The sequence below is a fragment of the Sciurus vulgaris genome (genome assembly GCF_902686455.1).
Source record: "Sciurus vulgaris genome assembly, chromosome: 2".
Taxonomy (NCBI): Eukaryota; Metazoa; Chordata; class Mammalia; order Rodentia; family Sciuridae; genus Sciurus; species Sciurus vulgaris.
The window spans coordinates 67,450,981-67,474,618 of record NC_136462.1 but is presented as its reverse complement, the minus strand read 5'-3'; the positions used below and the strand labels follow the sequence as shown (position 1 = coordinate 67,474,618).

At 37.7% G+C, this 23,638-nt stretch overlaps 1 protein-coding gene across 1 annotated transcript; it reads right to left on the bottom strand.

The window, feature by feature from the left end:
* Window positions 1-1,818: 1,818 nt before the first annotated feature.
* On the bottom strand, window positions 1,819-21,121 carry SPTSSA (serine palmitoyltransferase small subunit A). Its single transcript, XM_079120547.1, has 2 exons — window positions 20,931-21,121; window positions 1,819-2,986 (listed from the first exon to the last, which is right to left on the bottom strand). The coding sequence occupies exons 1-2, from the start codon at window positions 21,040-21,042 to the stop codon at window positions 2,883-2,885; spliced, it is 216 nt and encodes a 71-aa protein (XP_078976673.1). The 5' UTR covers window positions 21,043-21,121; the 3' UTR covers window positions 1,819-2,882.
* Between the last annotated feature and the right edge of the window lie 2,517 nt (window positions 21,122-23,638).

Sequence of the window (23,638 nt, the reverse complement as noted above, 5' to 3'; positions counted from 1 at the left end):
AAGCAGCTCTCTTTGATGAAACTTAAGTTTCATGTTCAGTTTCAGTTTCAAATGGCCACTCACTCATGGCTCACCTGAATTAGTTTCCAAGGTTTTCAGAACGCCCAAGGTCTGTGCTGAAGAGTATGGTCCTCCCTGCAGACACTATTTACTTCAGCTTTCAGGATTCTTTGGCTGAGCAGCCACAGACACATTGCCCTTCGTCAGGGGCAGTGGAACCTGTTGTCCCACTATGATAAGATCCCTTCCACCAGCGGAGAGTAAGCAGCCACCAAGGCAACATTTAGGCAGCTTGTTTCCTTCCTACTTCACTACAGCCCCTACTCATTAATAGGCAGGCTATTGGGGGATCCTTTTTCTCCTAACTCACCCAATACTTGGACAAAAGCATTTAGCACTGAATTCTAGAAGATGTCTCTCCTCTCCAAATCTGGTTTGTGAGGCCGTTATTCTTCCTCTTCCAGATGACCACATCTATCAGTATCCCATCCTCATCACCAAAACCAACAATTGTGAAAGGTCTGAAATTTTACTGTACTCACAAGCTAACAAGTTAGCCTGACAAGTTTTGTGTATGCTGGCAGAAAATGTGAGATTCCAGGGTCAAAGACAAAGGACTTTACTAATCAGAGCAGTAGCTGAAGTATTAACATTTTCTTATTCTAGTTCCCAAGCCCCAATTCCCAAGGAGCAATATGAAGAGGACTGGGTGATATCTGTACACAGAGGGTGGCATTACAGGAGAGGAATCCTGACCCCAGGGAACCTAAATCTTTTATAATGTCCTTTGTTCCAGGAAGAGAAATCCTCTATCTTAGAAGGCTCTAAGCAAACCTTAGATATCTTCTCTATCTTTACCCTTGAAAAACACACCTGAATTAAGGTAGTCAGTACCTTCCTTGCAAGATACACAGAAAGACAAGCAAGTCTTTGAGAGAATTATCTAATAAATACTTTATTTTAAACAAAGAAAGTAGAAATTATCTCCCCATTTTTTTATTTACTAACCAACAGGACAGCTACATGAGAATATACAACTTCCCTGATCACGTCTCAATAGACATTCTCCTATTTCTCTGTCTGACCTTTCTCAGGATATCGTGTAAAGATAAACTTATCTTCCACTTATCTCACAGGCCAGTGTTCATAACAATCAGTAGACATACAACAGAAATTTAATGGATTTCAACAACGTGAGGACAAATTTAAAAATTCTGAGGACCAGGTAGAGAATCTAGGTACCCACCTAAACTAGTGATTCTCACTTTATCCTGTCTTCAACACACCACAGGGATATTAAGTATCTACTCCTCAGTAGTTCTTTATGGAGGACAATGGAGGAATGGCAAATTTGAACATTAATTGAACAAATCCCAGGTTAAATCTTCATACTTATTATTTAGCTTGAAAGAGTATGAATACTACTCACAAAAGCTTATCCAATTTTAACTACTTTGAAACTAAGTAATAACATATAATTCATACTGGATTTATATTATCCAATCTAATTGTGATGATATAAATGAGCTCTTTAAAAAACATATTAAAATGTTGTATATTACTTGAGGCCTCTGGATTAGAAGGCACTTCAAAATTCTAGCCTTTAAAATTTAGGGTCGACAATAACTGCATTTTTTTAAATTAGCAAAACTTATGCTATCTTAAAACATATAATCCAATTTTTTAAATTATCAATACTTTTATGTTGAGAGGAGTGTTAAGATATACTTACTGCTTCTCTGATCCTCCACAGCAATCAATTCAGAAATACTAGATCAATATTAAAGCATGGTGAAAAAGACATGCCACTATGTTAGCTGATTTTTCTTCTCTTTGAATTTAATGAGTTTACATCAAAAAATTAGGTAGTAATTTTACATTTAAGGAATAAAAATCCTTAAAAAAAATACAAAGAGTCAAAGGATTTTAACTAAGTTTATAAGTTTACACTTCTTTTTGCTGCTATAGTTTTTAACAATACATCTCATCACATCTTATTGCAATGTGCAAATGCATTTGCAGCACCCATTACAATCATGAAAACTAAATTTAAGGAAGTACATATACTGTTAACAGTGGCCCTTGGAGGAAACTGATATACCTTCTCATAAAAACTCTACAGTATATACAAGCATTACATAATAATGCTATTTCACCACCTGTTGTCAAGAATCATCACCAAAGTTTTCTAGAAATAGATCCACCTAATGAATAAATATTTAAAAGGTAAAGTGTTCCTTATTTTAATTTTAGCAAGATGTTTTACTTTCCATTGCTAAGAAACGCTTCAATAGTTTTAAAGCAAAAGCTGTTAAGAGTCTAGATAGCTAAACTGTACTCCTGAGTTCAAGCTTACAGAGAAGTCTTTTGTAAGTAGTTCTCAATAAAATATCCTCCCTCCCATGCCCCTGCCCCAAATCGTGTATTGTTTCTTACAAAACTTTGGTCAAGAGTAGAAATATATCCAGGCAGATGTATATACCATACAATAGCAAGAACAGTAGAGCCCAACTAATGACTTTGGGTTTTAAAAATAGAAGGCAATTAAAATGTACTCAAAGTTACATTAAGAAAAGCTTTCACAGGGTAATATTGAAACGGTCACAAAGGTTAAGAAAATACTGATATCAAAGTACAAATGACTACAATGTTAAAATAGACAAAAACTACTATACAAGAGCCTCTTTTAAAATTAAAAATAAAGAACACAATGCATGAGTCAGGATGATTTTCCTGTTCTACTCATGGATTTTAGTCTTGTATTTATAAGGTTGGTTATGTTGACATCTGGTAGTTTTCCTTAGGACATCTGATGAAGTCTCATTCCAACTTCACAGGGTGGATCTTCCCCAAAGAACCTCTAGATCTTGGTTACATCGTGGTCATTGTACAATTTCAAAGTAGTGTAAAATCGCCATGATGTGCTGGGGCATGAAGACGTATCCGGTGTACAGTGCCATCCCCACAATCGAAATCAGCATGGAATCTGAGTTGTAGTTAAGGAAACTTATTTTTCTTAGTTTATTCCAAACAAAAAATCACACAACTTCTTCAATAACCATTTTATGTTGAAGTAATCATTCACTTAGTATTTCTCATTTCTATGCCAGCCTAGGCAACTTAGTGAGACCCTGCCTGGTGGTAAAGTGCCCTTGGGTTCAATCCCAAAACAGAGGTGGAAAAGAGAGGAGAGGAGAGAACGAAGGGAAGGAAAGAATGAGGAAGAAAGGAGGAGACAGATAACATGGCTGAAAGCATTGACTATGGAGTTAGAAAAAGCTACAAATCAATCCTATACTCAATGACTTAATGACATAATAAAGTGACAACACCAGTTTATTAATCATATATCATCACTATTAAACATTATTATTTACTATTGCTACTATCTGCAACAACTTCAAATAAAAAATCATCTTGGTAACCTATACAATTCTTCACCATGTTTCTGCTCATTCCAAAAGGAACAAAAATGTGTATATGCAAGTCAAGAAAGGGCCCCCTCTCCAAAGTCACACAAAATACTGCTAACAAAAATCATGTAAAATCTTAGGGCTTTTGACTTTGCAAAGTCAAGAAGGAATGCTAAAAGGAGTAACTGCTTCTGAACTGGGGTCATGTTTCATTAATTCATTCATTCAAATTAATTAATTCTTTCTCTCCTTCTTTCCCTCCCTCATATGCCTTTCAGTTCTACATACTAGTATTCTATAACTTACATTTTTATGAGAAGATAGGGTTTATTTTTTAAATACTTTTATTTATTTTCATTATCTTTTTTGACAGTGATAAATATTTTTTCAATTTTTTCATACATGTATATAGGGTAATAATGTCTGTCTCAATCTGTCCTTCCAATCCCCGCCCCTGCCCCACCACTCCCCTCACTGCCCTCTGTACAACCCAAAGTTCCTTCATTTTTCCCTACCTACTCCCCACTATGAAGCAGCATTTACTTATCAGGGAAAACGTTCAGGCTTTGGTTTTTTGGGATTGGCTTATTTCACCTAGCATGATATTCTCCAGTTCCATCCATAAGATAAGGTTTAAATAAACAATGTGCTTGCTACCAGCTAATATTTGCATAACAGTTTTGTTGACAATTTTTCTCATATAACATTATCATGCTTAACTCTTATGGCTTTCCTATGAAATGTTTATTATGGTTATCACTCATCAGAGCTGAGAAAAAGAGTGACTAGTCTCAGGGCATACAGAAAGGGGTGTTTAGCGATCACACCAAGGTTCAAACCCTAACTTCATTCACCTTGTTCAGAAAATATGAGCAAAAAGTCTCCCATAATTGAAATTTACACTTCAATCTATTCTAATCCAGTTCTTCCTTAACTACTCCTTCTATCTACCACCTAATTTCTTTAAAAAAAAAAAATTACACACTTGCTGCTTCCCTATCATTACCACATATTTAGCTGGACAACCATTTGACTTCTGCCCTTCCAGGCTATGGACACTGCTCTAAAATCACCAGTGACCTCCTGTCAAATCCAGCGGCTATTTGAATCGATCCTAGGCACTTGTCTAGGTCTATCTTCCCATCTCTATCACCATTTTCCTGGGTCACTGGCTCTTTTCTCCTGTCCCTTATGTACAAAATGATTACAGTGAACTTTTACCTTTCTTCCATACATGGCACCCCTCCTCCTCGAACACAATCAAGTTTGTTTGTTTGTTTGTTTTTTGGGGGGTGGAGAGCAGGGGCTTGCTCATGGAACCAAGGAATGAACCTAGTGGCCCTCTGCCTCTGAACTACACCCCCAGCCCTTTTAAATTATTATTTTGAGACAGGGTCTCATCGAGGTCCCAAACTTGAGATCCTCCTGCTTCAGCTACCCAAGTAGATGGATTATAGCATGCAGCTAATCATGCCTAACCCCACAACAAGAAAGCTGACTTGGCAGAAGACAATTCTTAAGAGTCAATTATAAGACATGAGCAGACAACACTCACAGGAGATGGGGGGTAGGTATATCAGCTGGTAAAGGGGGATCAGGCCAATCACATCTGCAGTGCTATTTTTTTCTTTTTTGGAACAAGGGATTGAACCCAGGGATGCTTTACCCCTGAGTCACATCCCTAGTTCTTTTAATGTATTTTCTTTTTTGTTTTCTTTGTTTTGGTGCTGGGGAGTGAACCCAGGGGTGCTTTACCACTGAGCTACATTCCCTTTTAAAATTTTTTAAATTTTTATTTTGAGACAGGGTCTTGCTAAGTTTCTTAGGGCCTCACTAAGTTGCTGAAACTGGTCTCAAACTTGCAATGCTCCTGCCTCAGTATCCCAAGCCAGTGAGACTAGAGGCATGCACCACCATGCCTGGCCTCAGTGTATTTTCATACTCCTCTGACTTTGCTTACTGCCTAATTATAATGAATAACAGTAGTAGCAGCAGCTTTCATTCCATGAATGTCTAATATTTGTCTGCCACTATGTTAAGCACTTCATCCAGTTCACGTAACACCCGCAACAAAGTAAGTCACGCAGCCAATTCCAAAAAATCAATTAGACTCCAAATATTTGTGCGCTTAACTACTATACTATCTTCCTACTTCTGAAAAGCCCTATTTCCCTTGATAAACAGAGTAATTCTTAGAGCTCAGTTAGCTCTCTCCTGTTATGAGGACTTCCTAACCACTCATATTTTTCCCATCCTTACCCCAACCTCCGGGCAGAACTAATACTCCCTTATGCTGACATGGCTCTTTATTCATGTAATACATCATTTATCACCCTTCATTACCTATTTGCAAGTGTATTTATCTCACCTAAATTATCAGTTCCTTGAACACATAAACATTATTTTTGTATCTTCTGCATCTAATGTAACACATGCTTAATAAATATTTAATGAATAAGAAATTTCTCAAGAAAGATTTACATGATTTACATGATTCTAGATTCATTATTATGAATTATATGGATTATGCTTTCTACATAATCTATACATTTTTATGGTTCGCAAACTTGATAATTCCTACAGCGTCTAGGCAATATTGTATTTAAGAATACTTTTTTTTTTAAGATTTTATGTAAGTCTTATAAATATATACACCAAGCAAATGAAAATAATATAGTCATAAGTTTCAGGTCATTGTATTTTAGTAATATAGTAATAAGCTTCAGGTCATTGGCTCAAGTTCAACAGGATAGAGTAATTACTATAAGACAGTCATTTGAATAGCTAAACTATATACCTTTTTTGGCACTATAAGTCTTCAATTTAGTATGGAGAACATATCCATTAAAGATTATGCATAAATTAGCTTAATAGAGATTACTCCACTATAACATAAGAATCTGAAATTTAAACTCAATTTGTGAACACTAAATTATCAGGCTTTTAAATTTTTTTATATGTATATAAACATGATTTTTTTGCTAAGCAAAACAAGAACGTATCAAAACTTGAAAAGATTTTTAGCCTAATAAAAATAGAAGATACTAGAGTTCAAGATTGTATGTGGCATTATATCGTGAAGCATACATATGAAGTAATAAGAAATAAATGGTAAATTCAGGATAGTGGTTACTTGGTGAGGTGAACAGGGCGAGAGAGAAGCAACTAAAAAGGAGGAGACAGGTGACTTCAAATATATTACTAATGTTTTTCTTCGGCTGGTTAGTAGTACACACACATTCATTATATTACTTCCATCAGTTTTTGTTTTTTTTTTTTTTTTTTTTTTTTTTTGTATGCCTGAATGGTTTCCTTAATAAATAAGAACTGTAAAGGGAAAATGAAAAAGCACATGGTACTAGTCTGAAAACTGTTTTGAGTGATGTACCCTCATTCTTTACAAAATTTAGGTTAAACACATTTGGACCTAGTTTGTTACTGCAAAATAAACAAGGTCTTAGCTCTCAGAAATAGAATAAATAATTATCAATTTGGGCAAAGACAAAGAGAAATTATTGAAAGTCACCTGAATCTGTGCAAATACCAATTCATATGATGCTTTAAAAAAATAAATAAAACAAAAACCTTAACCTAAACCTTTATCCAGAGAACGTTTATCCTATATCCCCTCAAAAGTGTTTCTATAAGCTGGGTGCAGTGGCACATGTCTATAATCTCACTGACTCAGGAAGTTGAGTCAGGAGAATTGCAAGTTTGAAGACAACCTCAGCAACTTAGGAGGCCCTAAAACACTTAGTGAAAGCCTGTCTTTAAAAAAAAAAAAAGAAAGAAAGAAAGAAAAAGAAAGGCTGGGGATGTGGTTCAGTGATAAAGCACCTCTGGGTTCAATCTTAAGTGAAAAAAAATTAAATTAAAAAAATACATACACATATATATACACATATACACACACATATATATACAAACATAAATACATGTATACATAAATACATACACATATATACACACAAATACACACACACACACACACACACACATACATGACTGGAAGTGTAGTTCAGTAGTAGATTGCCTCAGACATAATTCTCAGTACCACAAAGAAATTTTTTTCTATATTCTGACCCCATTTATCTTGATTATTTCCAGAATCATAATCACCTAATTCTACAAAAGGAAGTTTTCTATAAGTTAAACATCAAAATTATTCTAAAAAATTATCCTAAAGCTCTCAACTACAGAATATCCTTAAAATTGATTCAACTATATAGAAACACACACTAGGTGAACAAGTAGACAAGAAAAGGAACAGTGAGAAACTTCTACAAGCCTTAAAAATTACCTTGCAAAAAATGCAAGAAGGGACTTCAGATAAGTAACTTTTTAGAAATTCAATTTAAGCAACCTTAGCCATGAAGTTGAAACAGCTCCAATACACTGAGTTGAATATTCCCTGGGTTTATGCTTGGCACCATTTAAAGTGGTAGTTTCTAGTGACACTGTTGGGCACTGATTTTACTGTGACATTTGTAAGATTGGGCAACACTTGACCTTCATCTCCTTAGAAGCATTCTCACAGAGATAAACATACACCATTTTATAGTATACTGGTTACAATTTGCTACCTGGAACTTAGGTAGATTTCTTAGTCCATCTCATTCTATAACAAACCTCTCAAAGTTTCAAGTATCCTCAACACACTGTGAACTACAAGAAATGAGTACCAGGAACAACATGGTACTGGAGGAGACCTAATATATCAACAACTCTGGGTCAGCAGTCTCCCATCTAAAAAATAGTAGACACACATCACCTATTTTTCAGGGTTAGAGAGAGTTTGGAATTAAATCTATTCTGCAAACGAAGGCAACGTAACCCTTCCTAAAACTGCTCTCCCAGGGTTTGAGCACTACCATCATGACTCAGACCTATACAGGGGAACTGCCCAACGTTACATTGCTACTAATTTGTTATTAATTTAAAATTAATCCTGGGATGTCAAAACTTTTCAGGGTCCAACTATCTTCATAAAATGAGGTCCCTTCCTTTATGAACATTTCAGAATCCCATGTGTTTGGAGAGGACAGTTAGGTACCACTTCTCAATCATCCTTAAAGGAATCTTCTATTCATTCTAGATATTCACAAAGACAAAATGCAAAATCAAACAGTGTTATGTAAGACACACACAGTAAAATGTAATACACAAAGAAATCATTTACTTACCAAATTCTTACTGTTGTTTATATAAATTCCAGTAGCTAAATATAATTTAGTCAGATTTATTTTCCAGAGGGGGCTCTATGATTCAAGTAATGTAGAATAACTTAGTACAATGTAGAATATAACAAAAAAAAAAATTCTAAAAAACTAAAATACGGACTGTTCTCGTGTGTTTAGGACCTTTCTCCACTGTTGAATTTTAAGTGTTTGAGAGTATGAGAGTCTGTGCTTCCTTCCAGCTGTGCTGCCATTGTTTGATAAAATAGATGCTTCATAAATCACTTCAGAACTAAACAGATAACATGCCAGGGTATGTGCAGGCCCTGAAGATAAATGTTTATTCAAGGGATGAATGAACAATCAGAGTTTATTTATAACCTGAACATAACATAAATATTTTATGAGATGAATGGATATAAAAGCAAATAGAAGTGAAACCATATAATTGTATGTTGTTTGTCATTTCCTTAAGAGGGATGCCCAACTAATGATGAGCTAATAAGTTTCCAGCTAGATAAGAAAAAATAAAGATTTTTTTGACCATAAAAGGGCCATCCTCAGCTTTTGCCCCAGCAACTTAAAAAGGAGAGGGAGAGAGGGAGAGAGAGAGAGAGAGAGAAAGGAAAGAAAAGAGAAAAAGAAAAAAAAAAGTTCTGTAACAAAGAAGAAAATGCTTTAAGAAAGTTAAGTTCAGTATATCAGAAGCAAGACCACAGCAACTAATATTTCCTGTCCTAAACAGTAACTCTAAACTTGACTTTAGTATTCTGAAAAATTTTGGAAAACTTAGTTTCTCATTGGAAAAGGTTAGGGGCTGTTCCAATGGGTATGACTTATACTTCTTCATTACTGTAAAAAAAAAAATTTAATGCTTTAAGCTGGGCACAGTAGGCATGACTATAATCCCAGATACTCAGGAGGTTGAGGCAGGAGGATCAAGAGTTCAAAGCCAGCTTCAGCAATTCATCAAGGCCCTGAGCAACTCAGTGAGACCCCATCTCTAAATAAAATACAAAAAGGGTTGGAATGTGGCTCAGTTGTTAAGTACCCCTGAGTTCAATCCCTGCTACCAAAAAAAGAAAAGAAAAAAGAAAAATTCAATGCTTTAAGTCTCTGAATTGGTCACCTAGAACAGCAAAAATGACATTTAAAGCAATTCAATTTTAGTCAACTTCCTTTTGTAAAATCAAGTCTAAGATCATATTCTTAGATATTCTTAGAAATACTCAACAGTTTTGATAAATATAATTTATCTTAAAGAACCACTTCCTTTTGGGGGCTGGGGGGTAGGGAGCAGAACTGGGATTGAACTCAAGGGGCACTTTACCACTGAGCTACCTTCCCATTGTCCTTTTTATTTTCAAAGTCTGGTTAAGTTGGCCAGGCTAGCCTCCAATTTGCGATCCTCTACACCTCAGCCTCCTAGGTCTCTGGAATTGTAGGTATGCACCACCATAACTGACACTTTAATGGGAGAAAAAAGAACAGCAATTAACAAAGTATTATCAGAGGTACTTTATTCTAAAACAATCAAAGCCCTAGCTGGGCAAGTGATACATGCCTGTAATCCCAGCAACTCAGGACACAGGAGGATGACAAGTTCAGTGCCAGTCTGGGAAATTTAGGGAGAACCTGCTCAAAATAAAAAATAAAAAGAGCTGGGGATGCAGCTTCTCAGTAGTAGAGCACTCCTTGGTTCAATCCCCAGTACTACACACACACACACACACACACACACACAAAATCAAAGCCCTAAATGAAAGCTGTTGCTGGCTACTGAATGAAGCTCCAAACAGGAAATCTTTATTTACTGTAATTTTCTTCCTTGACTTCAAAAAAACAAAAAAATGAGATCATCCCCAACAGAAATGTTAACAAGTTTATTTTTCCCAAATATATTTCCTATCTCTTGATGCTTTTCTAGTTGCCTTAAATAAAAGCAAATGGAAGATATTGACACTGTTATAGTCCTGTGAATGTTAACCAATTTGCTATTCTTAAATCATATTAAAGGATGTCACATCACATCAAAAGTTAGTATTTAATAAGCCCATTCTCTGGACTTTCTATAGTGTGTTAACTATGCAAACCTAAGTAAGGATATTATTTTTAGTAACTACAACTTGATGACAAACTTTTTGAAAACTTTGCAAACAGAAAAGCATGCTACTGAAATGAGCAATGATCATGAACTGAAAACTTTTCATTCTGAATTGAAATCCCAGAAATGGTTTGTAGCTCTGATTCCAGTGACACCAAGATCACGGTGGATGCATACTTTTATTGCTTAGTTTCTACTACCTTCATGAAGACTTGAAGTTCCAGTGTCAAGAGGTAAAAATCCCAATATAAAATAAAATATAACCTGTTCTGCTGCAGTACATTTCTGGAACATCATTAGTTCACTTATGACTGGCATGGTATAGGAGCTATGTTGTTTCACACAGGATTTTGCATCAGTTAGGGAAGCCAGATTAATGGGAAAAGAATTATAACATTCAGCAGGAAACACCTCTCAGCTTACTTCCTATACAAGCAGAAGTCTTTTCAACTCTATTTTAAGAAAATTAGAAATTAGTATTTCATCTGGGCTCCCTCTCCAGAGAGGCACACATCTCCAGGCCTGCACAGCTCTCTGTTAATGGTTGGTGGCACTGCCTCCTGTGCAGTCTCAGTGGCAGCTCACACTATGTATTACATCAGCATCTAATTTCCAATCAACATTTCCAATCAACATTTTTAATGTCCCCGGGGCAGCTTCCAGTCACACTGAGCTGCCTGCCTGGGTTATCCATGTTTCCCCCAAGATGCCAATTTCTATTTCTGTTATTGCTTGGTTAACAAGTTGCACAGATTTTCAGTGGTTTGCCTCAATACTATTTTCCCATAAGCCCTATTATTTTGGAATTTTCCAGAAACATATATAACTCCCTCATGTTGACCAAAATTCTTGACTCAGTAAAACTTCTACTACTCAAAACTATTGATCATAAATATTATCTTTCTACCATTCTATAACTATGTTTAAGCATTCTTATTTTTGAAAGTATATATCCTCTATCAAGTAGATTTCTGGAACAGAGTTTTAATTATTAAATTTGAGCGTTTTGAGTTTTTCTTTAAAAAAAAATTTGAAAAAAATCTTTCTTAGCTGCTAAGTGCCATAAACATTACAATGCTCAAAGTCTTGAGTCTATAGTCTTTAAAAAGATTATATAGTCTTTCTAAAATGAAGTAGTAGAGGTAAAATGTGGATGTGTGTTTAGTCCCCACCACCATTAATCACCATGACCTCCCCTGCCTGTCCTGGGATAGACCACTAGTTCTTGCTAAGCATGATTTTTATTACTTCTCACCTTTGCTAAAAATTGCTAAAGGAAAAGTTAAAATATTCTAAGGAGTACAGTTAAGGGAAAGTGTAACCTTTTCACTTGGCCAGCCAAATATAAAGGCACCATGAAATGGGTTAGAGCAGCCATCTTTAAACTGAAGCTCCAGAACCCTGGAGTCATTGATAAGACAACTTGTTAGGAAAATTTGAGAATCTATTTACAAATCTGCTCCCACTGTCCTCTTTGAAAGCAGATCTAAGAACTGTTGCAGCCCTGCTAGTTCTCTTTCCCAACCCCCACTTTTCCCTCTTTACTTCCTGAATCTCACAATGGAACATTTCCCTGGGGTATAAAATAACCTCTGAAACACCAGAGGGATAATAACTAACTCGGGTTGGACTTTGTTTCATTCAGATAACGAATTTCTGGCACAGCGCCAAGCCTCTTCTATTTAAAAACCAAGCCTTGTCCACTTATCCATCTAGAAATTTGTGAGATATGTTGTGTTCATAAATGGATTTTAATAATGTATATTTTGTTAAAATTTAAAACTATATTTTTTTCCTCATACAGATCATAAAAAATGTTCATCATATAACCACCTGGCCAAGCCAATCCTCATTGTGAAGCCAAGTAGGCAAAAAAATAAATAAATACCCTTAATTTCTATCACAGAAAGTTCATTGCCAAGATTCATATATCAACTTAAACACCCAAGGCAATGCACAGTCCATGCTTTTTGTTCTTTAAGGGTTGTTTTTTTTTTTTTTTTTTTTGGTTTTGTTTTGTTTTGTTTTGTTTTAATAAAGCCTAAAGATCACTGGGCTGAGGATTGAGAATATTAATTCATTAGTTACAATTATTCCTGCCTCTGCTTCCCCAACTTAACCCACAGAAAGCTGCATTTGTTTCTACCAAGGGAAGGTCCAAAGGTAAAGGCAGAAAAAAATGAAAGAAAGATTTACCATCTCTGGAGGGAAAAATCTTTTCCTATTCAAGTTTAAAGGTAGTGCAAAATGTTCAGGTTATTTTAAGGTTATTCTGAAATCACATTTTGATTAAAAGTATCTTGATAAACACTAAAAGGCATTATATACTAAGAATGTTTCTTTCTAAAAGCAACTTTCTCTGACACTAAGAATTTTGCCTAATTATCGCACACTGATTTTTTTATTGGAAGTCTATTAAAGTCTCAGATGATTCTATATATACATTTTCTTCAAAAGAGGAGTTTTAAGAGAGAAGTTCTAGTAAAAGCCTCTGGTGAATTGAGGTTTTAATAATTCCCTTTATTGACTAGCTCATGGGAAGCTTTAATAAAGACAGGAACATCAGATGGTGACTGAAAAGTGCCCACCAGCCAAATGTAGGGTTTTTTTCATAAGTTTTGTTTGCTGTGTCTGTTTACAAATACAGTATAAAAATAGGAAATAGAGATACTAATTTAATTGTAGGAAATTATGCCAATCATTATTAATACTTCCAATGGTAGCACAGCAAAATGTATTCTTCAAACATCTCTTCTGGCTTATAAAAACTGATTACACCAAGCCACACACACCAAAACATCTATTAAGAGAATATTTTTCAGCCGGGTACAGTGGCACATTTCTGTAATCCCAGCAGCTCAGGAGGCTGAGGCAGGAGGATCCCAAGTTCAAAACCAGCCTCAGCAACTTAGCAAGGCCTTAAGCAACCAAGCAAGACCCAATAAATAAAATATAAAAAGGGCTGGGGGGTGTGGATCAGTGGTTAAGTGCTCCTGGGTTCAACCCCTAGTACAAAAAATATATATAAATATTTTTCCATATATTCACAGAGTGTCTCAGAAAAGATGCACAAAAAACTGGTGGCATTTGCCAACCCAGAGTGTCTCAGAAAAGATGCACAAAAAACTGGTGGCATTTGCCAACGACTAAGGCAGAAAGAAGACTGTCACCAGCTACCTACAGTTGAATGAATCCATGGCTGTGGGACCCACAGATACAAAGGGTCAACTGCATTTGTTAAATTGATGAATAGCCCAAACTACTTTTTCAACCTTATTTCCCATCTATTCTGTCTCAAAGAATGCATGCTGCAGTTAGGCACACTGCACTTTTTGCTATCCCAACACACCTCTACAGCCCAGTCCGCACCTTCTTCCCTAACTGAAAATTAAAATATACTCACACACCTCACTGCAAGTCCTCTATGCACTCCCAGTGCATCACGGTCTTCCTGCCCTGCATCCCAAAGCACCTGCTGCCCAGATCCCTTGGCTAAACAACACTGAAGGGTCCATCTAAGAACATGTATAAATTATAATTTTTTTCCTGAAACAAATACCTAGTTTCCTTTAAAAAAGAAATGAAATCAGTCTTCTCGGAAATACACCACTCCAGGCAGTACACCAAAAAATGAAGGGGAAAAAAGTGTTCATTCATTGTATTTTTTCCCCCACTTGAGATGAAAACAGGTTTGAGTCTCATGGGGGGAAAAAAAATTATAGTCATCCCTCTGTTTGTAGGGAACTGGTTTTAGGATCTCCTCAGATCAAAAGTCTGAGAATGGTCAAATTCCTTAAAATGGCACACTAAGCCAGGCACAGTGGCACACGTTTGTAATCCCAGTGGCTAGGGAGTCTGAGTCAGGAGGATCCTGAGTTCAAAGCCTCAGCAAAATCAATGTGCTAAGCAACTCATTGAGACCCTGTCTCTGAATAACATACAAAACAGGGCTGAGGATGTGGCTCAGTGGTTGCATGCCCCTGAATTCTAACCCAGTACCTCCCCCGGCAAAAAAGGCACACTACATGTATATTACCTACACACATTCTCCAGTATACTTTAAATCATCTCTAGATTATGTACCTGAATGCACACATAAGTCTTCCACCTCATCAAGACCCAATTCTCAGAAGTTTCTCTTGACTTCTGCTTGCCCTATCTCTTACAGATTAACTGCGCACTGAAGTCGACTAGAAATGCATAAAATCCTCCCTTCCCAAACACTTCCTAGTCCCAAATTACAGGTCACACCTGGGAAGGGCACTCTCCACAAATGCCGACCACAACAAAAATCAGACACAAGCCATTTTAATCACAAATACAGAAAGTTTGATCACTGATATCTTCTTTGGATCTACTATACTGCAACTCTCACTGACCTAGTAAATGAGATAATGACGCAGCCAAAACTCCAGAAGAGGCTACTTTTGAAACACTCAACAACTGGGACACCCAGTTGTCTGGTACCCATATACCTTCCCTTGAAAAATCATATAAAAGATTCTCCCTTAGGGCAATGGGTAATACAATCATTGGAAGGTAAGAGTCAACTATCTTCCAACATGCCAGCTTGCTGCTGATAAAGTTCTTTTCCTTCTCCCTCACACTTGATTCACTGACTCTATCAGGTAGCAGCTAATAGGACCTTTTAGTTATGTTTACATATATACACATACACACACACACACACACACACACACACACACACACACACACACAGAGCTTCACTAGTATCTAGCCATACCATTCTTCCTATTCCTGAAAACATGCCAGACTTGCTTATGCCTTGGGGCAATTGCCCTAACTGTGCCCTCTACCTGGAATGCCTGGGCATTCCTCTGAAATTCTCTCCCTGATTAAATATTTCCAAATGTCCCCTCCTGGCCATTCTAGCTAAAATGAAAAACACTCCCTCTTCCTTACTTCCCATCCCCTTTTAATTTGTTCTTATCTATAATTGTTACAACTAATAGACATATTTACTTGTCCAGTGGCAATAGAAGAAAATATTATCTGTTTTATTCACAGTTATATTCCAGGATTAAGAACAGTATCTCACAAAGAGAAGGCACATACTACTTGTGGAATACAGAATTCAGCAAACATACCTATTTTATTAATGAGAAAAAGTAATGCAAATTTTGTTAATAGCTTTGATAAATCAAAGAAGTTTTTCTGATCCATAATATTTTCTAGCTTTTTAAATTTAAATTCTGAGAATGGTATTCTGTTAATCAGCCAAGCTCCAAAGCTACTCTAAAGGTGGTTTAAAATCAGGTCTCTTGGTGGTAGAGCACTTGCCTAGCATGCTCAAGGCACTGGGCTCAATCCTCAGGACTGGGGTGGGGGTGGGGAGGGAATCAGGCCTCTTCCCCACTCCCAAATACTTCTGTAATTACTTTAAAATGACAAACCAATAAATAAATGTTTTTCAGGCAAATGCAGTGGCTCACATCTGCAATATATTATTCAGGAGGCTCAGCCAGGAGATTTAAACATTCAAGGTCAGCCCAGACAACTTAGTGAGACCCTGCTTCAAAACAAAATTTTAAAAATGGGGAATGTAGCTCAGTAGTAGAGCACTTGCTTCATGTTATGGTTTATATACCAGATGTGCCCCAAAAGCTCATGGTGTGAGCCAATGTAAGAAGGTTTAGAGGCTATGAAAGCCTTAACCCAATCAGTGAATTAATCCCCTGACAGGAATTAACTGAGTGGTAACAGAAGGCAGGTAGGGTGTGGTGCAGAAGGTGGGTCACTGGGGGTGTGCCTTTGGGGTTTATATTTTGTGGTGGTGAGGAAAGCTCTCTCTGCTTCTTGGTGGCCATGTCCTGACCTGCTTTTCCACCACACCCATCTGCCATAATGTTCTGCCTATCTCAAACATCAAGGAATAGAACTGGCTGTCTATGGACTAAGATCTCCAAAACTGTGATTCCCCAAAAATAAACATGTCATCCTCTAATAGTTCTTGTCAGGTCTTTTTGGTCACAGCAGCCAAAAAGGTAACTAAAATACCTTGCATTCATGAGGCCCTGGGTTCAATTCCTAACATGAAATGAATGACAAATGATTTTCAAGCAAATACCCAACATTGTGATTTTTTTTTTTTTTTTTTAATCTTTTGAAGAAACATGAACCATCTTTCAGGGAGAATCTAGTTCTCAACAATAAACCAAAAAGAAGCTGACCATGTTCTGCTTAAAATAAATAGGAATACAAAATGTCAGAGAAGGGCAGGGGCTATAGTTCAGTGGTAAAGCCCGTGGGTAGCATACACAAGCCCTGGGTTTAATCACCAGCACAAGGGGTGGGGAGAGGGAAGAAAGAAAGAGCAAGCCATGAAAACAAACAGCAGCACAGAGATGACAAATAGAACCCAGTAATTAATTATAGGTTAATATGACTTTATTAACACAAACAACTAACAAAACAAAATAAGGTTAAAATAACACATTTAAGATTGAAATTATTTTAACAAACTCTTTTTAATTTGTCCACCTCTCCTTCAACAGGCATGGTAACAATGTTATTCCATGAGGTTCTACATGGGGTGGGAGGCAGGACTTACTAGTTACAAAAACTTGTCTTTGTTAAAAATCCTGGTCTTTTCCTTTCCAGGAAGACTGCCAGGAAGGAAAGGAGGCTTGAAACATTTAAAAGTTTCAAAGTTAAAAATTTTCCCTCCTGGAAGGTCAGTAGGTCTGGAGGGTGGTAGGACTCCTATACTAGTCACTGCAATATTAATTAGCACATAAAAATGGCTGTGTTAGTGCTTGCCTGGCATGTGTGAGGCCCTGGGTTCCATACTCAGCACCCCATATAAATAAATAAAAGGTCCATTGATAACTGAAAAAAATTTTTTTAATTTTCTTTCAGGGGCTGGGGCTGTAGTTCAGTGGCAGAGTGCTTGACTAGCACATGCGAGGCACTGGGTTTGATCCTTAGCACCACATAAAAATAAACAGATACAATAAAGGCATGCTGTCCATCTATACCTAACAAAAAATACATTTAAAAATTTTTTTTTTCAAATGGCTGTGTGTTTCAGGGGAGCTTTACCACTGAGCTAAGTTCCCAGACCTTTTCTTTTTTTAATTTTAAAACAATGTCTTTCTAAATTGCCTAGGCCAGCCTTGAACTTGCCATCCTCCTGCCTCAAACTCCCTAGTAGAGTCACTGGGATCTTTCGTTAACTTCTGTCTTAATGCAGGAGTCATGTCCCTCTTCTTTATAAAATAAAAAGCTATACCTGCACATAAAAAAGTTAAAATATTTCTGATAAGTCAAAAGCTTATTAACTTTTCATTTTAAAATGTGGTATCAAAAGACAGAAAATAAAAATTTAGGATACAGTCTCTAGAATGGAAGAATTTTTAAAAATTCACTTATAAATCTTATTGTTTCAAGAACTATTTACAGTGTGTCTGACTTGATACAATAGATACATTTCCTTAAAAATACATTCTAGGGCTGGGGATGCAACATAGTAATAGAGGGCTTGCCTAGTATGTTGAGGCCCTGGGTTTGAGTTTCAGCACCACAATAAATAAATATTACATATTGAAGTTGGGTTTTTTAAAAATATATTTAAACTTTTTTTTTAATCACTATTTTCTTAAATGAATTCAAACACATATTTGATTGGGGTTGACTTTCAATTTATAACAGCTTTTAACTAACTTCTAGCTGTAATTTAGGAAGACAGAGATGTAAATAATTTCTAAACATAAAAGCAGATGTTCAATGATGCCTCTAGAAATTATACAGAAATAATTATAGTAGGCTATCAGTTTAACCTAAAATAGCAACTTCAAATTATTAAAGGAGTTAAAAAGTTAAAAATGTAAAAATACATTTACCTTCTTTAAGAAATTAGAGTCTTCCTTTGTCCAGGACTTCTAACTCAGAAACCAACTTTCCGAGAGACAGAAAATGTAATCTAATGTAATTTCCTACATTAAATTTTAGGTTTCTAGTGGTCATGATAATGTTTAATGTAATTTTTTGTTTGTTTTGTTTCTGGTGCCAGGAATTAAACCCAAGGCCTCACACATGCTAAGCATATGCTCTATTACTGATCTATATACCATCAACCCCCAAAATATTTTTTCATGCTATAGAAAGTATGCCTCTTTCCAAAACCACGTAACTGACCCCAAAATAGTTCATACTAATTGTTAGTGAATTTATGAAATTCAAACTACTTCACAGTAAGTCTTCTGAGAAGTGGGAAAAATCCAGCTTTTTCATTCAGTCCTTTCCTCTGAGCTAGAATGAGGATTCAATCTCAAATTGATGGTCCAAGCTACCAAACAATTAAATGCCCCAATAAAATAACTGTAGAAATTGAGATGGAATACAATAGATACAACAGCAGACAGTAATTTAAGATTGGCTTATATCAAAGGATTGCATTTCTACCCTAAGTTAATTCAATAATATAATCTTTGAAATAAGTGTTTTTAACCTTAGATTTAAAATCCTAACATTCTACAGTACTAGATGTCAGTTGACTGCAGTTCTTTTTTAAAAAATTAATCATTTGACCCCATATATCAATAAGTTAAAAACATCAAAGGTAACAATCTACTGGTGCACTACCTGTCACTTCATAATTTATTTCTGCATCTCCAAAACAGCACAGGTAAGTAATAGGGCACTATTACTACTGGAACATAATCAGAAAAAAAATGTTCATTTATTTATATGCCAACAAAAGTTTTACATGCAAAATCTATACTAGACTCTACAACTAGACTCTACATTCTACCTAGATTTAAAGAATTTTGATTTATCCCAACATTGCTTAAATTTTAAACTGTAAGATGATTTTAAGTGAGCAAAGATACCTGCTTCTCAGAAATTTCAACTAAATGTGCATTGAAGTATACACTTTACAAGCATGACCTCATGAGCCCTGACCTACAGATAGAGATCAAACCTAAAGATAGAGATCAAACTGCAGCTAGAAATAAATGGTGATGGAAATCAGAGACTTTATATTCAGAGTCTAAACTCAAAATATGCATCCTGTTTCTTCAGTTCCAGGTTTGGAAAGAAATGCCAACAGCAATAAGTAAACAAACTGCCCTGTAAGCAGCTAAAATTCTTCAAAAGTGCTCAAACAAAAGACAGCTTTGACTATAATCTTATGCTATTTCAATACCATCACACTTTATAGGACTTGGAATTAAACCGCCTCGGTCAATCATTGGAATGAAAGAATGCATCTTCAAAGTTGTTCTGAAGTAAGCTACTCCAACTAAACGACAACGAAAAGGAGAGAGCCTGGATGAAATAAACATGTAAAATATTTAAATCATACTAGCCTCTGAGTTGGAAAAAAAAAAAAAAAATCAGATCTCACCAGCATTTACTTTGCAAGAATAATCACCACCAAAGGATGTCAGCATATACAAATGGAGACAACAGACAGCACAGACTTCAGAGAACCTACCTTCACAACCTTGAGTTACTCACTAGGGTTGTGAAAATTAGACAAGGTAAGACACGCAAAGTGCTTAGCACAGATGCTTTGCTTATAGTAATCACTTAATAGTCCTTAAGAATGTATTAACTATCCACCAAAACAGTTTCAAACCACAAAATCCTTTTCTAACCAAATTCCTTTTCGGGCATGGCTTCTACCTAAGATGCAAAGAAGTGATGAATAAAACACTTTTTAAACTGCCATCTTGAAGACCATAAAGGTACAATAACTTAAAAACTGCTTTCAAAAACAGTATTGGAGTGTCAAGGCCACAAATTCACAACCTCATTTAAAAACTGGTAAACTGATTAGAATTGTTAATGGGCCCAAAGCCAGCTAAATCAGGGACAGTTAAAGGTCAAAGGCGTCCAAGCCGGGAGCGATTTGCTCCACTTACACGGTCTCTGCCTCCCACGAGAACAGGGGACTGAACCAAAGGCAGGCGCGGCCGAAGTAGAGGCGAGGTCGTATCGGATTAGACATCGCCCTCTGGGAATTCCTCCAGAAATAAAGACGTTACTACCTACAGTCCAGTGACTTCATGGGAGATCCTGGATCTCAGGAGTTCTTGCCTCTCCTTAACGACAGGAGCACCTAAACCACCCCACCACCCCGAGCCCGCGACGAAGAAATGAGTTCCCCAGCGGATCCAGTCTCTCCGCCCCCCACTCCAAGCCCTGGGCCCGGGAGGACGAGGCCCGCGCCCCGCCCCGGCCCCCGCTCCAGCGGCCCCGGTAGGATACTGAACACAGTCCGCTCCCAGGGCTCCAGCATGTAAAGCGCTGTGACCAGCAGGTACTGGTAGTAGAACCAGGACATCTGCTTCCAGGCCCGTGCCAGCGCCATCCCCGCCATGCGCCTCCTGCGATGCAGCCACACGTCAGTCTGTCCCGCCGGCTGTTTGCCAGCGTCCTAAAGCCCCAGGCCTCCAGGCCCGCCCGCCCGCCACCCCGAGCCCATTGGCCTGCCCGGCCCTGCGCGTCACCCGTGGCACGCCCAGCTCTGCGCGCGCCCGAGCAGCCTCTGCGAGCCCCGCCCGGCTGGCGCTCATTGGCCAGGCTGCTACCTCGCGTCGCGCCCGCACCCTCCAGTTTCCCCCCGGCCGGGACCACGCTAGCAGGAGAACGGTCCGCGCGAGAGCACCCGGCTACGCGCAACGCGCAGCGCTCCGCCCCGTGTCCCGCCCCTCCTGGGCCTGGTCCTGGCCGGGGCCCTGGTCCTGAATGGGTAAGGCGTGAGTGCCGGCTGCTTATCCGACAGCGGGAGCCAGCGGAGGTCCGCCCTCGTCTGTCGGTCCCTACAGACCTCCCAGAAGCGCTTATGAGAGAAAATAATTTGTGGAATACCTGTTATGCCCCAGACATCTTTCTGAACGGAGAATTATAGGACTGAAAGTGAACGCATCCGGTTCCTTACCTTGTGCAATATACAATATAGTTCTAGCAAGGAAGACAGGCAATCACAGGAATGCAAGCAAAGCAGAGATCTGTGCAAAGGAGAACAAGGAGATCAGAGAGAATAAAAGGAGATCAATGTCAAGGAGGTCTGGAAAGGCATCACTGTAGAAGTAATGCATATATCACCTCCTTCCTCTTCCTCCACTCTTGCACGGCATGAAGACACACGCACGTAGACCAACATACCCATGCACTACTTAACCTAAAAACAACAGTTCACCATAAATATTTTTCTGACCACCTCTTGGCGGCTATCGGGGCGGACAGTGTGGATCAAGACTGAGAAAAGCATGCTGATCTAGTGGGTTCTGCAACTGAGAGGCAGTTTGAAATCAGTATATGTTTGATGACATCTCTAGAGATACACTCCTAAATATCCAGATTTTCTTACTGCCAAATGGACCGGGGACATTCCACTCTCCATCAGGAATGCCATGCACTCTTCGCATACAAACTGACACAATAAATGAACTGCTGTTTAAACGTTGAGGGTTTCTAGGTTCAATAGCCAACTGCTTAAACTTTAAAACTTTCATGTTTGATAACACTTTATTCACTTAGAAATATCAGGTGCTGTTTATGAACTAGATGTTAGGAATAACAAGGCAGAGAGACTGAGATCTGCCTTCATAAAGTACCCAGTCCACTAGGGAAGAGAGGCAAATTGACTACAATAAAGGGTGGTAACGGTGTTTTCTTTGTCTGAATAGCCTACAGAACATCAGATTGGGATTGTAAAAGATTTCTGGGAAATGGTGCTTGAACTGAGTTTTGAAGGTAAGTTGGAGTGAAAGAATAAATGGGGTTGAAAAGGAGAGGGTGACATTCCAAGTTCAGCTGTGTGGCACACCTGTATGAAAGCCTAATGTCTGTTGTCCAGGGCTCAGGCAACCACTGATTGCAGTTCAGTTAGAAAGCCAGGACCTTCACTTGGTTTCTCAGTTTGTTAATAAGAAATAATTTGTGCCTCAGCAAAGTTCAGCCCTGAGTTAGTGGGTGATGCAGGTTTCGGAAGCAACTTAAGTTCCATGCAGACCACCCAACCTCCAGGCTTCTGCCCAGAGAGGAAAAGGGCATAGGAAAGCATGTAAGCCCAATGCTCTGACTTTTGAAAAGTGGAACCTTGGGTAAAAGCTACTGGCAAAATTAGTTCTGAGTTGGATGTGGAAAAAAACAGTGCAAACTGTCATACCTTTAAAAGAAACACACACACACACAGAGCTACATAGCTGTATTCATAAATTACATCAGTACCTAACTGACATCTAATAAATATAACAACTCAACCAGCATATTAAGTACCTGGTTACTATATATTTTGCATTTGCATGAACACAAATAGTTCCTATTTGGATACAACAAACACTAGTATTTGTCAATTTTGTATGCTTTTTATACCTTAAGAAACAAATAATATCTAGCACTTTGTTCCACAATAGTTTCAGAGCTTCTCAACCCCTCCCATTCTGCCAATCTTCTCCTGGACCAATGCTCTGAGACCCTCCAAAGAGTCTTTAAAAAAAAAAAAAAAAAAAAAAAAAAAAATATATATATATATATATATATATGGTTGTCAATGGACCTTTATTTTATATATTTGTACATGGTGCTGAGAACCCAGTGCCTCACACATGCTAGGCAAGCACTCTACCACTGAGCCACAACCCCAGCCTTCAAAGTGTCTTTATGAGCCTTCCCTCACTCACAAATATCAGGACCCTATGCTTAGCATCTTGCGTTTCCTTCTAGTCTTGAAAGAGTTATCTCTAATCTATAAGACTACTCCTTGCACTTAGACATTAGATGTCACCTCCTGTTACAGATTCTAAAAAGTCTCCCCTCCCTCCAATCCCACTTCCTGCACCCTCCAAACATTCTCAGTCAATCTTCTGCCCCTCTTAAACTTATTCCTGCACCCTCTTCCCTATACCATTTGCTGACTTGTATCCTTTTTGAAATTAGAATAGAAAAAAAAAAAATTACCAAGCTATTGT